The sequence below is a fragment of the Pteropus alecto genome, unplaced genomic scaffold (assembly GCF_000325575.1).
Source record: "Pteropus alecto unplaced genomic scaffold, ASM32557v1 scaffold86, whole genome shotgun sequence".
NCBI classification, from domain to species: Eukaryota; Metazoa; Chordata; class Mammalia; order Chiroptera; family Pteropodidae; genus Pteropus; species Pteropus alecto.
Window position 1 is genome coordinate 20,425,647 of NW_006442109.1, and position 15,111 is coordinate 20,440,757.

The 15,111-nt window shown below is 37.9% G+C and overlaps 2 protein-coding genes across 4 annotated transcripts in view; one reads left to right on the forward strand and one right to left on the reverse strand.

Moving 5' to 3' along the window:
- LYSMD2 (LysM domain containing 2) overlaps window positions 1-4,947 on the forward strand; it is a 15,594-nt gene extending 10,647 nt beyond the window's left edge. For 2 of the 3 annotated variants that reach the window (XM_006920361.3, XM_025038964.1), the window contains exons 2-3: window positions 3,015-3,346; window positions 4,391-4,947. In XM_006920361.3, the coding sequence (XP_006920423.1) occupies window positions 3,015-3,346; window positions 4,391-4,433 (375 nt within the window). In that variant the 3' untranslated portion in view covers window positions 4,434-4,947. Of the gene's footprint in view, window positions 1-824; window positions 941-3,014; window positions 3,347-4,390 lie in introns of those variants that run through there. The other variant, XM_025038963.1, reaches the window with a different exon arrangement.
- A 3,320-nt stretch (window positions 4,948-8,267) lies between these two features.
- Window positions 8,268-15,111, reverse strand: part of SCG3 (secretogranin III) — a 34,938-nt gene continuing 28,094 nt past the window's right edge. The window contains exons 11-12 of the mRNA XM_006920362.1: window positions 12,957-13,037; window positions 8,268-8,581 (exon numbers count right to left, since the gene is read on the reverse strand). Coding sequence (XP_006920424.1) covers window positions 8,463-8,581; window positions 12,957-13,037 — 200 coding nt within the window. The 3' untranslated portion in view covers window positions 8,268-8,462. The remainder of the gene's footprint in view (window positions 8,582-12,956; window positions 13,038-15,111) is intronic.

The following is a 15,111-nucleotide window of genomic DNA, read 5'->3' on the forward strand; positions in this document are numbered from 1 at the left end:
CATCCCCCCACCCCCCCCCCCACCCCCCCACCCATCCATCCACCCACCCATCTACCCATCCATCCACCCATCCACTCATCCATGCATCCACCCATCGATCCACCCATCCACCCATCCATCCATTCATCCATCCACCCATCCACCCATCTATCCACCCATCCACCCACCCACCCATCCACCCATCCATCCACCCATCCACCCATCCATCCACCCATCCATCCATCCATCCATCCATCCACCAACCCACCCATCTGCCTGTCCGTCCATCCATCCTAAGCACTCAGTGTATGTCAGATCTTTGTTAGACCCTGAGAAGCTATAGAAATAATAGTTCTTGTCCTGAAGGAATTCAGTTTATGGTTGATATTCCAACCCTGCTTCAGCAATCAGATCCTGGTGTTCCTGCTTGTTTCTGTCCTCCATGATTATTCTCGGAAAACAATGATTATTAACAATTGTAGGTCCCTGCCAATAAGCATTTCAAAAGGCACTGTATCAATTAAGGCCTTTTATTTATAAGTGACAGAAAACCTAACTCAAATTGGCCTAAGGAAAAAAACAAATCGAAACAACAAAACCAAACCAAAAAATGGTGTTTATTGGTTCATGAAACTGAAAGGTCTTAGGGTATTCTGACTTGAGGCTTTGATTCAGAGGTCTGATTGCTCTCCTCCAATGTGGCCTTGTTGTCAAGTTCTATGAGGTAGAAGGATGGTTGCTAGCGCTCTAGGCACATCTCTTTCCAGCGGAAAAAATGAGGACCTCTCTTTTTCCAGATCCTGCATCTCTGAATTGTTCTTAAATGAGACTGTGACCTATCATGAAAGCCAGGGCACTGTGAAGCACTCAAGGACAGGAATGACTCACATGCTCACCTTCAAGCCAGGGGAGAGCTCAGTGCCATTGGAAGCCCACATACTAAGAGAAATAGAGGAGGATGGTAGGTGATAAACACAAGGAACACTAAAGGCAGATTAGAATATACCTGAACTTGCTATGGATAAAGTATTCAAGTTATTTAACTCTCCCAAATCTAAGCCTAAACTAGCCAGAGATACTTAGTATTTTTAGATTTTAACTTAGTCTCTAAAATACACTGCCTATTCATGTTCTTTCTTTCTTATCCTTGCCTTCTCTCCTTTACTAAAACTAGAGCACAAAAGACCACTCCACCCTACACAAAAGATACTTTTATGTAATGTCTTTAAAAGGAAAAAAAAAAAAAAAGCTTTAAATGTACTATTTGTGTGGATTTGGCTTATAGTAAGAAAGCAGAAAGAACAGTCTATTTAACTATTGTTTTTTCAGGCTCTCTGAAGTAGAAATCTAATTTCTTTCAATCAATCTGGCATTAAAGGATCACCATAATTTGGTCCCATTAGTCATGTCTTTTAATCCTGGTGGGATGTGGACTTTAGAGTCAGACAGAAATTCCAGCTCATACATTTAAAGAAATATATGCACTTGGTCCAATCAGTCATCTCTTGTGTGCCTTAATTTTTTCATTGGAAATCTGGAAGAGTAAATACCATCTGCTGTCAGGTGCTCTGCTAAATAGCCTCTGTCTCTATTGTCTGTCTGTCTGTCTATCTGTCTGTCATCTACCTATCTACTTATCTCCTCTATGTAAGTATGTGTATTAACTCTAATTTAATCTTTCCAACAACCCTGTGAAAGGGTAGATGATAATGTCTTGCACATGAAGCAGCAGGCTCAATGAGACAAGTAATGAGCTCATATTCATGTAGTTGGTGTTGGTGGAGCTGGGATTAGAAACCAGGTCTGTCAGATTCCCAAGCCTGTGTGCTTAGCTATTGGTACCAAACTGTCTCAATTACATACCTCACAAGAAAGAGTTGTGGTTAAAATTAGATGGTACAGTGAACATAAAGAGCCTAGCATGGTGCTAGTCCTGGGCTAGTTGTGGGGAGAAGTCTGAAGATACATTGTAATATGGTGTGATGATCATAAGAGTAGGCATTTCTCCAACATGCTGGATGCCAGCATAGTTTGAGTCCTGCATGCACATACCAACATTGTGGACTTAGGCATGCGTCTTAACTCTCTTGACTGATTCATTGGTAAGAAGGAGATGCTAATATCTAGTTTACAGAACTGTTATGAAGTTTAAATGAAGTTAAATAACGTATGTAAATTCCATTTCCTCTTTCCCCTCTACCTTTCATTCCCATCTCTGTGGTTTGGAGAAGGCATCCACAGGCTATGAAAGAATTTAAGGTTACAGAAACCTGTATAAATTCTAGCGTCTAATCTGCCAATTGTATGGTACATAATCTCTGTGAACTTTGTTTCTTTTATTTGTAAAGTGAATCTTCAAATATCTACTCTATTGAGTAGGAAAAAATGAGATCCATTAGGTAAAGTGCTTCCCACTTCCTTTCCTTACATGTCCCCCTTCTACCCATTCTTCAAGGTCCATCTAAAGTTAAAAGAATCAAAAGCAGAACTTCACCTTCTCTGTGAGGCCTTTCTTAATGACTGCAGCCCCAGCCTATACCATTCTTCCAAATTCTCATCCTGCTTATCTCTGTACCACCTCCTGCATCCATTATATTTATCAAACACAATTCTAGAGGTATAGGAAGCACTACATAAGTGAAATAACAGCACTAGTAAGTTTTTAAAAAAATCAAATAATAGAAATGTTAAAATAAGAATGGAATTTATTAAATTACTGCTAAAAATTCTATGTATTTTTAACTTTAGGGATTTAAGGCTGCTTAGTAAAAGCTGCCTGGTAGGGTAAATCATTATAGTGGGGAGAAAAATTAGTTTTTTCTTTTTCAAAATTGGGAAACAGAATTAATTACCTGACATCTCTTGAAATAACTGAGGGCGTCTGGGGAGGTGACAAAACTCAAATTAAGAATCTTGAATCCAGAGAAATCATCACACGCATTTTGCTCATGAGTATTTTTAGTTCTGTGTTGTGTAATAAGTCCTACTTCTGGATTTATTTATATGTAACTCTGTTTTCTTTTTTTGTATTTTAGATGGAACAGATTAAAAGGGCAAATAAACTGTTTACCAATGATTGTATATTTCTGAAGAAAACTTTGAACATCCCAGTTATATCAGAGAAGCCTCTGCTGTTTAATGGACTTAACTCAATTGATTCTCCAGAAAATGAAACTGTTGATAGCAGTTTTTCTCATGAAGAAGAGCTGGTAGCGGCTGGGGAAGACCTCTCTCCTTCTAGTCCTCAGGAATCTGATGTTCAGCCTGGGCCGCCTGAGGAGGTGTCAGCCAGAGATTTCCTGCAGAGACTAGACTTGCAGATTAAGTTATCAACACAGGCAGCCAAGAAACTAAAAGAAGAGAGCAGGTAAAAATACGCTAGTGAAATGTCAGAGGCTGAATAGATTACTGTTAAGATGTTTTGACTTGGGTAAATTTTCTTTTCTTCTTTTGCTTTAAAAACTATATTTTAATTCCAGAAAGGCATTTTTAACATATGAAGTCTAAACAGAGCCACTGCACTCCATTTAAGGCTTTATCTGTTGCAATGCTTTTATCTCTGTTATTTATTATAAAAAGTTTGCTTCTCTGCTTTAATAGTATAACTGTCCAACTAGCAATTCTGGAAAACAGCCAAATAGAGACATCTAGTTGACACCTTCAAAGGAAGGAATGTCCTAGAGAATACTTGTAAAATACTGATCCTTATAAAATTTGTCAAAGAGTTTGTCCATTATTTGTTCCTGGCTGTTTCCTATATAAGATCTTAAGTGAGCTTTCTTCTTTGTTCTTTAATTTGGTACTAGGGCAAACCTTTCTCTCTCCTATAATATTGGTTTCCTTCTTCCTTTATGACTCTTAGAATGGCATAGCCTACTGTGTTCTCTTTTTTGCCCCAGCTACTAGAAAGCTTGTAACTAAAATTGATGCTCAGTTCAACTACTATAATATTTCTTATGGTTAATATATTTGTATCCTTCTCTTTTCTTTAGTCCTGATTTTTATTTTTTATTTTTTTTCATCTTATATGTATCCCCTTTGTTGTAGGCACCTCAAATCCTTATGAGGTAAAATATTAAAAACAAACAAATATAAATATGAATATAATTAATTTATAACTTAATATAAATTTCACATACTTTATTTAAATGTTATATAAACAGATATAAATACACATAACAAGTACCATTCTTTATTTCAGTAACTGAGATGCCAATAAAACTGAGTCAATAAAGTACATTCAAATGAATATTTGCATTTCATACAACTTTTAAGGAGTGTGTGATATTATAAATTGGTATACTCCTGGACTTCTTTGGCAAATGGATAGTAAGTTGTATGATGAATGTATGTGTTAGTTGTCTGAATACCATTTTTAAACACTGGTTTATGCCGTATTTCTTTTTTTCAGAGATGAAGAAAGTCCCTATGCAACTTCACTCTATCACAGTTAGCTAATCATGGGGCATAATCTCACTTGGATTAAAAGATGGTTGAATCATAAAGAAACCAACAACTGAAGATTCTCATAGTACATCTTTAAATCACAATTAAGTAGTTCCACCTGTTGCAATTGCACTGAAGCGATTATTTCCCTCTGGCTTTCTATATTTTTAAGTCTGCATTATGGCATGATAACAAAATTGTATCCTAAAGCTCATCACTTTTGTAGGTGGTGGTAGTTTTTAGACTTGCTTTTGTAAATGTTAGTTGACAAAAGCATCAAAGACTATTTGCATAGTCAAGCAAAAAGCAACGTTTTTCTCTTGAGAAATCCTAATTATATGAAAAACGTGGTTGCAGTTTAAGTGATGCTGATTTTGCTATGTGTTTATAACTTAAGTGCTATATATATATTTCGATATGTGCTACATATTCTGTATTAATATAAAGAACCAAATTTTGTCTGCTATTTTGTAAAAAATAAACTACAAAAGTCTGGATGAAAAAATAAACTATGTTTTTATATTCGAGTCTTCAATTTTTTTCAACAAATGAGAAAAAATGGATTTTTAAATTATATTTTTAAAATAGTGGCACCTCCTCCTCTTTAATGGTTTTTATTATTTTAATTGCAATTTTGAAAAAGCTTCAGTAATCTAAATGCAAATCAATTGCAGTTACTAGTAATGTTTGCATTTTCATAATATTTGACTTGATGCATTTCAAATACAGTGAAAACATGGAATCTGATCAGAAGAAGAAATAATGCCATGATCTGATGACACACTGGTGGATTATAGTTTAGATTTCATTGACAAGTCACTTTATAGAGTGTTTTGTAGTCACTATGTTTATTTGAATTGAGTGTTAGGTTTTTATTCACATTAATTTCATTGGTCTTACTTTTATTATATGTATGTTACAGCAAGAAACTTTAAGCAATATATTGTTTACAGTTAAATATTTTTTGTCTCAACTTCCATTCAAGAGCCAGATTAAATCTTTATGCTTCCACAAAAATTCGTTTTATTTATTCCTCCCCAACATCCCCAAAGGGGTCTGCTTTCTATGGGGGCAAAAATGACTTTTGTTTCACATTTTCTCTCCCTTTTTTCTCTTTCCTCATTTTCTTCTCTCTGCCTCGTTCCTCCAGGTCTTCCATTAAGCAGGAAACAGTGCCCTTAGGTATTAATGCAGCAGAGCTTGAGAAACCAGAAATGCACATGTCCAACCCTTGAGGCGTAAATAGGAAACAGAAGCTGTCTGCCCTGTCTTGAATTTCCTGTTTGTTCATAATGTATTTAATCCCTTATTTTGTTTTGTTTTTCCTTGTTATTTTTTTCCTCATTTTTTTTTCATGATTACAACATCTCATGTTCTTATTTCTCGTTTTTTTTTTTTCTCATGTTATTATCATCTTTGATAGAGGGTGATCTCTTGATCATGCTCTGCTACTTTCTTGTATCTATTATTATCTGAACTATAGGGAGTTAGTTGGAAGAAGAGAAAACTAAAAGAAAAAAATAAAGGAAAGGAAACAGTTGTGTATATAAGAAAAGCCTCAGGCCTCTGTGGAGGCCCAGGAACTTAAAAAAAATGTAAAGTTATGCTGTTTAACATAAATAATCTGAAATTTCAGAGTAATCCAAAAGATGTGAATTTAAAAACACTATCCGAAAGACATAAACTGAAAATTGAAATTAAGACCACAATCTCAAAAACATTTTTCTGAGTATTTTATTTTTGCCTAAGGTCTTTCTTAGCGGTTTCTAGCCAAAACTTTAAATTCATCATTCCTACAGTTAAACTGTCCTGGATTCGAGTTCTTTAGTCCTTGCCTTGCATGTAGAATCACTGTGGAGGAATGGACAAAGCGTTAAGAATCCTGGGTTCTAGTTTCAGCTTTAACACTTCTGGGTCATATGAGTTTGAGCATATCTTGTGCCCTTGGTTTTTTTTGTGTGTGTGTGTGTCATTTTGTTTTTTGTTTTGGTGAATGGTTTCCTCATTTACAAAACAGGACTGATCTCTCTCGTCTTGTTTATCAATAGGAGCTAAAGAATGTCAGTGTGTTCAGAAAGCTACAATAAACTCACTAAATAAATCTCTTATTTTTAAAAATTCTGCATACATATTAGATAAATTATAGCAAATGAATAAAATGCTTTAGTCACAGCCAGTTTTTTCTCTCTGATATAGAAGCAGCCCATTGGGACTACAGGACATGTTATCAAAGATGACTGATTAAAACAATTCCAATCCATCGTGCTTTGGCAAGTATAGTTTGGGCAAAGGTGTTTTTAGTTTCTTCACCGCTCACCAATGAGTACTGGCTTCTCGAGAACATATTAAGAGTTTAGTTTTTTGAGTGTCAGGCTTTGGTTTTAGTTTATTTTTGCAACTCTGGGGATGGAAGGTGCAGCAGTAGTCTCCTACCTGTGAAAAACAGCCTCTTACATTTTCCCTGTAAGTTCCCCAGTCCTCACCAAAAAGTGAATACCAAGTAGGGGCATTTTATATAGTGACAGCTAAAACGCAAAGCATTATATTATTTTTATGATTCTCAACTGAAATATGTAGAAAAATAAGTAAGAATTTATACTGAATAACACATATTTAAAGCATTCTTTGGTTTGGGAATGTTGTCCATTAACATTTCAGGAGGACCGTGGGTGACTATTGTTTCTAGGGCCCTGTTTGTGGTGGTGACTGAGGAAGACGAGTTGCAGGGACCTGCAGTTCATTAACCTTTTTTTCCAAGGAAGCTCATCTCCCAGCTTTGGTTTATAAGGAAGAGAATGATTTTGTGTTGTTGTTGTTAAATTTATTGGGGTGACATTGGTTAACAAAATTATATAGGTTTCAAGTATACAATTCTATAATACATTGGCTGTATTCTGCATTCTGTGTTTACCACCCAAAGTCAAATCTTCTGTTACCGTATATTTGACCCCCTTTACCACTTCCTGGCTCCCTCCCTTCCCCGACTCCCTACCCTCTGGTAACCACTAGTCTTTGTCTTGTTTTTGCTGCTTTCAGTTTTGTATCCCACGTAGGAGTGAAATCATATATATGGTTCTCCCCTTTTTCCATCCGACTTATTTCGCTTAACACAATATTCTTATGATCCATTCATATTGTTGTAAATGGCAGTATTTCATCTTTTCTTATGGCTGAATAATATTCTATTGAGTGATCTTTATCTGTGTTTCTACCATATTGCCTGGCCCTCTTGTTCTCTGTTGAGAAAACTCGGCTTGGATCAAGTCCAGTTTAGATAACTCAGATTGGGCACATATTTTTACCTTGCTTTTTGTAGTGTTTATGACCTCATTTTTCTTCTTGGAGAGTACATATGGATCCCTCTTAGTGAACAAACTCAATGTTGGAAAACTCACTAATAGAAAATGTTAAGAGAAGGGGAAAATTGTTAATAAATCCAGCAAATCCTATGCCCATTTTTCAGATTCCTTTTTGTGCTCTTGGGCCTGATAAAGAGCCAGCAGGAGCAGCCAAAAACAAAACAAAACAAAACAAAACAAACACAAAACACCAAATAGCTTCCTTTAATCTATAGAGGCTTTGTGAAACACAAATTTATTTTAACCAAAAGGGAACTGATAGTGGAAACGACATCTTATAACAGACATATACTATGAGGAGCTTTGGTACTCAGCATGCCTAGACAAAAGAACTCTAATTCTTCAGGGGGTGCTTATACATGTGACACAGTAGGGAAAAGGTTCAGTTTTAAGTTCAGTCAATTATAGGCTTTTCCAAAGCAACATAGCTCCGATTATAAAATGTCAATCTACAAGGAAGTAAGGATTCTATATACGAAAATCTCAGCTTAGAACTTTTCAGATAGTTTTTATGGCAAGAAAGCTATGTTTTAACCACTTTTCAAGGTTAATTTCTGTAAATCTAGCACTTTCTAATAATCCTTGAGTCAAAATAACTTTAATCACAGAATTAGAAGAGTTTTAAGCTATGTTATGTTTTTTGAATCAGTGGAAAGAATCCTGGATCTTTTGCCATTTTTACAGGCTGCTGTAAATACGCTTGATGGCATTGGCTTCTTCTTTATCAAGGATGCCTTTCTCTACATAAGCATCAGCTTGCTGGTTAATGAAGTCTCTCATCTTTGAAAGATCATAATCTGGAAAACATCATTAGAGTATTGTGAGCAAGATGAGGAAAGAGCAATCCCATTACAGTGACCACCATGAACTAAGAAGCCTTTTGTATGCCACTACCACAACCAACCCCCGTCTTTTGCACTGGAAGACATTCAGGTCTTGGTATTTGTGTAGTACTTTGCCGTTTAAAATCACCTGTATGTGTATTTTATTTGCTCATCTGCTCTCTATCATCATACCTGCGAGTTGTTCAGTATGGGAGTACCACCCTCATCTGACCATGGAGGGAACAGGCTTGGAGACCATGGCTTCACAAACTTTACTGTTTATACCAGTCACCTGGGGCTCTTGGGAAGCTGCAGATTTGCATTCAGTAGGTTCAAGGTGGTGCCCTAAGTTCTGCATTTTAAACAAGCTCCCAGGAGATATTGCTGCTTCTGGTCTAGGAATCATGCTTACGGTAAGAAGATCTTAAAGCTTAAGTACCTTATTCAAGGTCACACAGGTAGTAAAAGTTATGATCAGAACCAGGTGTTTTGACTTTCTAAATTGGTTAGTCCCTGTTGAAGTGACAACCTACTTTTAAATTTTTTTCCAAATTGAAAATTATCTTAATTTCCACGTTGTCTGAATTATATGCAGGGAATGAAAAGCCAAACCATAACCTCTTTGTGGTTCCTCTGTCCTACTTGAACAAACAAAAGTCTGTGTAAACCATCAAACCACCTACCCAAAACAAAGAGATCCCTAAAAAAGGAGGCTGCCTGTGGCATCTTTCTGAAGGCTTAAAAAGAAACCCACGTCTTACCTTGATTCTTTTAAGTATTATATGATTTTTTTAAGTGAAAAATACAGAAACATAAAAATAAAATTTAAATCACTTGAATTCTATTAATCATAGATAACCACAGCTGGTATTTTGTTCTATATCCTTTTAGCTTTTCAAATATATATCTCACCCCAGAATCGAGATCAGTGTGTAAACAACCTTATAACTAGCTCCTTTCACTTAACTTTACACAGTGAGCATTAATAATATTCTTCAGAAAAATTATTTTAATGGCTACATACAATATATCCTATGGCAGTACCAAAATTGATGACACACCCCTTCATGGTTGGAAATGTGTGTTTTCCACACCACAGAGTACTTGGGGAGAACTTTCCAGGTTGCAAATTGCTTGAGGCTGTGTTCCTTGAGGACAATGCCATCTGTCTTGGCTGTTAGCAGCCCCTGGACCAGAGCCCTGCCTTCCATCAGTTTGTAAAGGGAAGAGAAAGGAGAGAGTGGGGTACAAACCATAACATTCCATGACCCCTTTAGTTAGCCTGAATATAACCTTAATCTGGGTCCCTTAGGAATCTTTAAGCCCCTGCATGAAAGAAATACTAAGTATGATGGACTCTCCAGAAGCACCAGGTGTTTATCATATGAAGGTGAACTGAGGCTTATAGAGAGCTGTTTCCTCTCCGCCAAGGAGAGAGTTTGCTCCCCAGTAGGGCACAGCCATGAGGATTAAAGAGAGAACTCTTGGCATTGAGCACTTTACAACCGTCATCTGTTCTGCTCCTCACAAAACCTCATGAGAGATGAAGTATCCCCATTTTGGAGATGTAGAAACAAGACAGAGGAGATAAGTCACATGCTCAGGTCATGGTAGGGTCCGGTTCTGAACCCAAGTCTGTCCGCAGTCATTGCTTTGACTACCCTGTGGCCTTGAAGTAGTGCACGTGGAGCATCTAACATGTGCGGAACACATGTTCAGTTAGTGCTTGGGTTTTTTGTTGTTTTTTGACTCTCCCTTTCTTCAGGCACAAAATAGAGAACAAAGCTCAACTTACAAGCTGATTCCTGACTGACCAGTAGAGCACAAAGAGGCACTACTTGATTGTCACTGGTTCACATTTAATAATCTCCCTTCAGACTTGGTTGCAGGGTCAACATCTTTAGTGGAATAAAAGGCAAACTCCCAAGGACAGATGTAAAGAGGTTCAGGTGATTTGAATGGACAAATAGGAAAATATTGTGCTTTCTTCTGAAATGGAAAAACTGCATCTTTATGACACCGTGTGACAAGGGAAACCAGGCTGGTGCAGAGGAAAGGCTTTTAGCTGATTGTAAGAGTATACATCAGTAACCACCTTGCTAATCTCAAAAGAGGTTTTAGGGTTGCTAGTCTCAAAAGAGATAAGGGCTGTGATTCACTTCTTTAAAAGTACAGATGTTTTTATTTTATGGCTGCATAAGATTTTATCATCATCCTCTCTATCACATCACATAGACTTTTGTTTCCTGGATTTAGGAGGGAGATTCAAGTACCCCAGTCTCCTGCAAAACAAAGGGCATCAGCAGAGGTTAAGAAAGATGAGAACTAATAGTAAGATTTTCTGCTCATACAGCTGCAGCCACTGTATGGCCCTAGGACCTATATCCCCACGGGCTTTGAGTCTACCAGAGCACATGTGAAGGCAGTGGAGGAAGAGCTCTCTGCTCCTGCCTTCGGGAGGATGTATTGCATGTCACCCTCAATTCCTGGAGGCAGAAGGGAGCAGCAAACTCAACCCTGTCACTCTGAGGTTTGCTCACCGAGCCTTGGATAAGCAAACACCAGAGTCCCACACTTCACTAGGTCGATCACTTCTGGAAGTAAAAGATTGAATTGCAGGATGTTGCTAGTTATGACCAGGAGTCTGATTTACCTGTTCATCAGTGAAAGAAATAACAAACAGTCCATATTGTTGAACCATACAATTTACATTGGTTTCAGAAAGCATTTTGGCACCTATTGTATTACATTAATTTTAAGATACACATCTTTTTGATTTTAAAGTCTTTCAGTCATTGATGGCATGTTAGAATTTTTCTTTCTTAGTAGTACATGAAATAATGGTACATTTCCCAATCAATGACAGATTTGATGAAATATGGTTCATGTGAATTTCAATGGCACTGACAGCCTGGAAATTCATTTCATGTTGAGTGAAATAAAATGGACATGTGCGAAGATCTGATAATTACTTCCATCTTGCTCAACTTGCAAGGCCACAGGCTAACGTGGTGCTGAAAATACCTCTTCTTCCCACTGTGCTGTATCTCAGTGGTTCTCAAATTTGGCTGCACAGTAGAGAGGTGGGGAGTTTAAAGAATATTGATGCCTGAATTCTGCCTCTCAGGTTTCTGATTTAGTGGTGTCACCTGGGCATCAGGACATGTAGAATCTCCGCATGTGATTTGAATGCACTTTAAAGTTTGAGAAGCGCTGCTCGTCTCATTTTAAAAGCATCACTTTACAACTGCTCTGGCCAGACACCTGAGACTCCTTTTTCTCCACATAGCTCTCGAGTTTCTTCCTGCTTTTAAAATTTTTTTTCTGCTTGCCTTTGCGTAAGCCCCATCGTTTCTGCTCTGGATCTTCACTTCCTATCTCTCTTCAGCCTTCTGGGGTCTTATTTTTCCAATATGTAGCCATACTGCTTGCCAGATAGATTTCTCAGTTCTTATCTGAGTTCTCAGAGCTTAAGTAAGCCCTCGTTTAGGCTCCTCCGGCTAAAACAAACCTTTGCAGGGTACACAAACCTCTTCTTGACCTGGCTTATGCCCACCTTCCCAGCCCTGTCTGCGAGTCCTCCCCAGACACCTAGTTTTCCTGGGAAATGGAATGGCTGTTCCAGTTCTCAGAATGTAGCACTCTCTTTTGTCCCTTTATGTCTTGGCACACAGCCTTCCTTCCTCTCTTACCTTTCCAGGGAAGGCTTTTGCGCAGCCCTTTCTCCCAGTGATCTCTGTCTCTGTAAGGAGATGTGCCCTCTCCTCTTGCCTCCATCGCACCACCACACCCCTCTATGATAGCACCAAGCAGGGCCAACAGTGCTTTATTGATGCCGTGAGCAACTTGAGATGGTGAGGGGGGACTGGAGGCCGGCTGCATTTTACTGTGGTTCATATTTCTGGCACTCAAAACAGAAAATCCTTCTGTGTTTTAAGTGAGAGGGTGGCTGCTTTTGTGACTGCAGGGTGCACCTCTCAGAAAATGCCTTTTTTACCGGCAAGGAAAGGGGTGAGGGTAGGCAAAGTAAGATTGGCAAAATGTTGATAATTATTGAAGGTGGATAATGGATGTATGAGGATTCATTATACTATTTTCTTTACTTTTGTTTGACATTTTTGCATCATAAAATGTCAAAGAAAAGAAAAAAAAGGCTTTCGTTTGAAAGGCTGGTTTGAAAAAATAAGACAAATGGAGGTTCTGTTCTTTTCTGCATCCAAGAAGCGCTAGAGTCTTTCTGTGCTCAGAAAGAAGACTTTGGCCCAATTTGATTGTGGGAATCTTTACTTAATAAGAGCCCCTGCCAAATGAGTGAAGCTTGCAATTTATAACCACACTAAAGCCTTACCTTCTTTATTTACTTTTTTGTTGTGTTTCTTCAACCATTCAATATTTTTCCTGATGGCTTCCAAATAGGCTTCTGTTTTCCCTGGAAAAGACAGGGAACCCATATCAGAAACTCATAAAATATCATTGCATCTCTTTTTAAAGGCCACACTTATTTTTAAAACAATAAACAAATATTGGAATTATCAAGCACATATCAGGTGGTATCCCTAATAAGATTCCAGGAGAAAGGACCAAGCTGGTAAGTGTCAAAAGCCATTAAACCCCCATACAAACAACTAGTTTGATGTCCTGGCAGAGCAGAGTATTGATTCAACTTACTAGATAGGTAGGTCCTTACAGTTCTGGTTAGGAATGGTTTTCCAAACTGAGAAACCCTGTTAGGTCAAGACCGGAATCAGAATGGCAGATTCTTAAAAGAATCCATCACAAAATAAGTGAAGTTAAGTAACTCCAAATTTGTGGCTTTGTATAAGTGGCTATGCAAGTCTTCTGCCCTGTTTTGGTAGGGAGTGTATAAAAACCCAAATGAGGAGGATACCTGGGATCCTCTTTCAAGGTTTAGATTTCAAGTTAGATGGTGCACCTTAGAACTCATTCTAGTAAAATTCCCCTGGATGTAAAACACTCTGTGATAGGCCTCAAGAGTGATGAGAGAATACTAGGCATCACTGAAGTACCTGCTGTTTGATGGCCTTTATACACCTTGTTGCCTGAAAAGTGGGTATTATCATCAATTTAGAGATGAGGAAACTAAGGCTCAGAGAAGCTAACTGACTTGCCTGAGGCCACACAGGAAATAACAGCTGGAATTTGAACTCTAGTCTTGCCGACTTGCTGCTATCTGTACTATCTGAAAGATAACACCTGTTTTCAGACACGAACGCTCATGTACCCTTGTTTTGTCTCAAAGAAATCAACCATTCCCTTAACCGAGCGAAGTCTCCAATGCTCAGAGTCTGCATCAAGAGAACAGCTAGTCTGGAGAGTACAAGATGGCCTAAGAAAAGAGGCTTTCAAAGTCCAGGCCCTCTGTAAAAGTAATAGCTGCCAAGGCTCAGTGTGGTGACCACCCATTCTGAGCCCACTTTGATCCTATTACCTCTAGTCTACTTCCCAGACCTCTTGGTTGAACTACCTGTACTGTGTACTTTTTAATGTGTCAGGGACTGTGGCTTGTGCTCCAAAATGCATTATCGCTTGTAATCTTCACAGTGACTTTTTGAGGCAGCCCTATTTCATCCCCATTTTACAGATGAAGAAAGTGAGGCATAGAGAGATAAAGTGATTTGCTGAAGATCACATGACTAGTTAAGTAGTAGATCTAGGTCTGAACCCAGCCGGGTACATCTGCTTACAGTCCATGGATAATAACACTACCTTAAGATTTGACGATGTTCCAATTTCCACCATTGCATTTACCTAAGTGACTTCCTGAGCATCTTTTTTCCTGATTTTATAAGCCCACTCCTGCCTCATCACTGGAGCTGCATGTTATCTGGTCCGCAAAGTAGCATAGAGAAGCTCTTGTGCAAAAAGTGAACAAGAGATGAGATCTACAATTTTCAGACCCTTTCACTTTAATTGCATGTGTAGAAAAGGCCTTGATTTCAATGCTTTGTTTTTAAAAATGTTAGAGCATGTGAAAGGCCAATGTTCCCCTGGCTGATGTTACATAATTATAGCACAACAAACATAGAGATTTTCATTGTCTGTTTCCTTTTTGCTGAGAAAGCCAACTGGATTTGGTGACGTAAAAACAGTGTTTTCTATTGCAAGTTAATTCAGTTAGAAAAGGCATTTTGAACAAGAAAAGAAATCTTAGTGCAGACTATTTCTAAAGAATGCAATTTCATAATTTTTAAAGAGTTTTAAACCAAATTACTGGCTCTCGTAATGCTTGCTTTAATGAATAGATAAAAATTTATCATTAGCACAATAGGTAATTAGGCCTTCTGAAACTTTTGAGAATGTGTGAAAAGTCTTGTTCTTTAAATGGTTTTAAGCATTCTTCCCACAATCTCATCTATGATATGTGGACAGCTTATCTGAGTAAAAGAAAATCAGAGCTTAGTCTCTGTTTAAATACTGTATCAAAAATTCTGAATTAGGAAAGTAAAAAAGAAATATGAGGTTTCTGCCACAGTGTAGCTGAC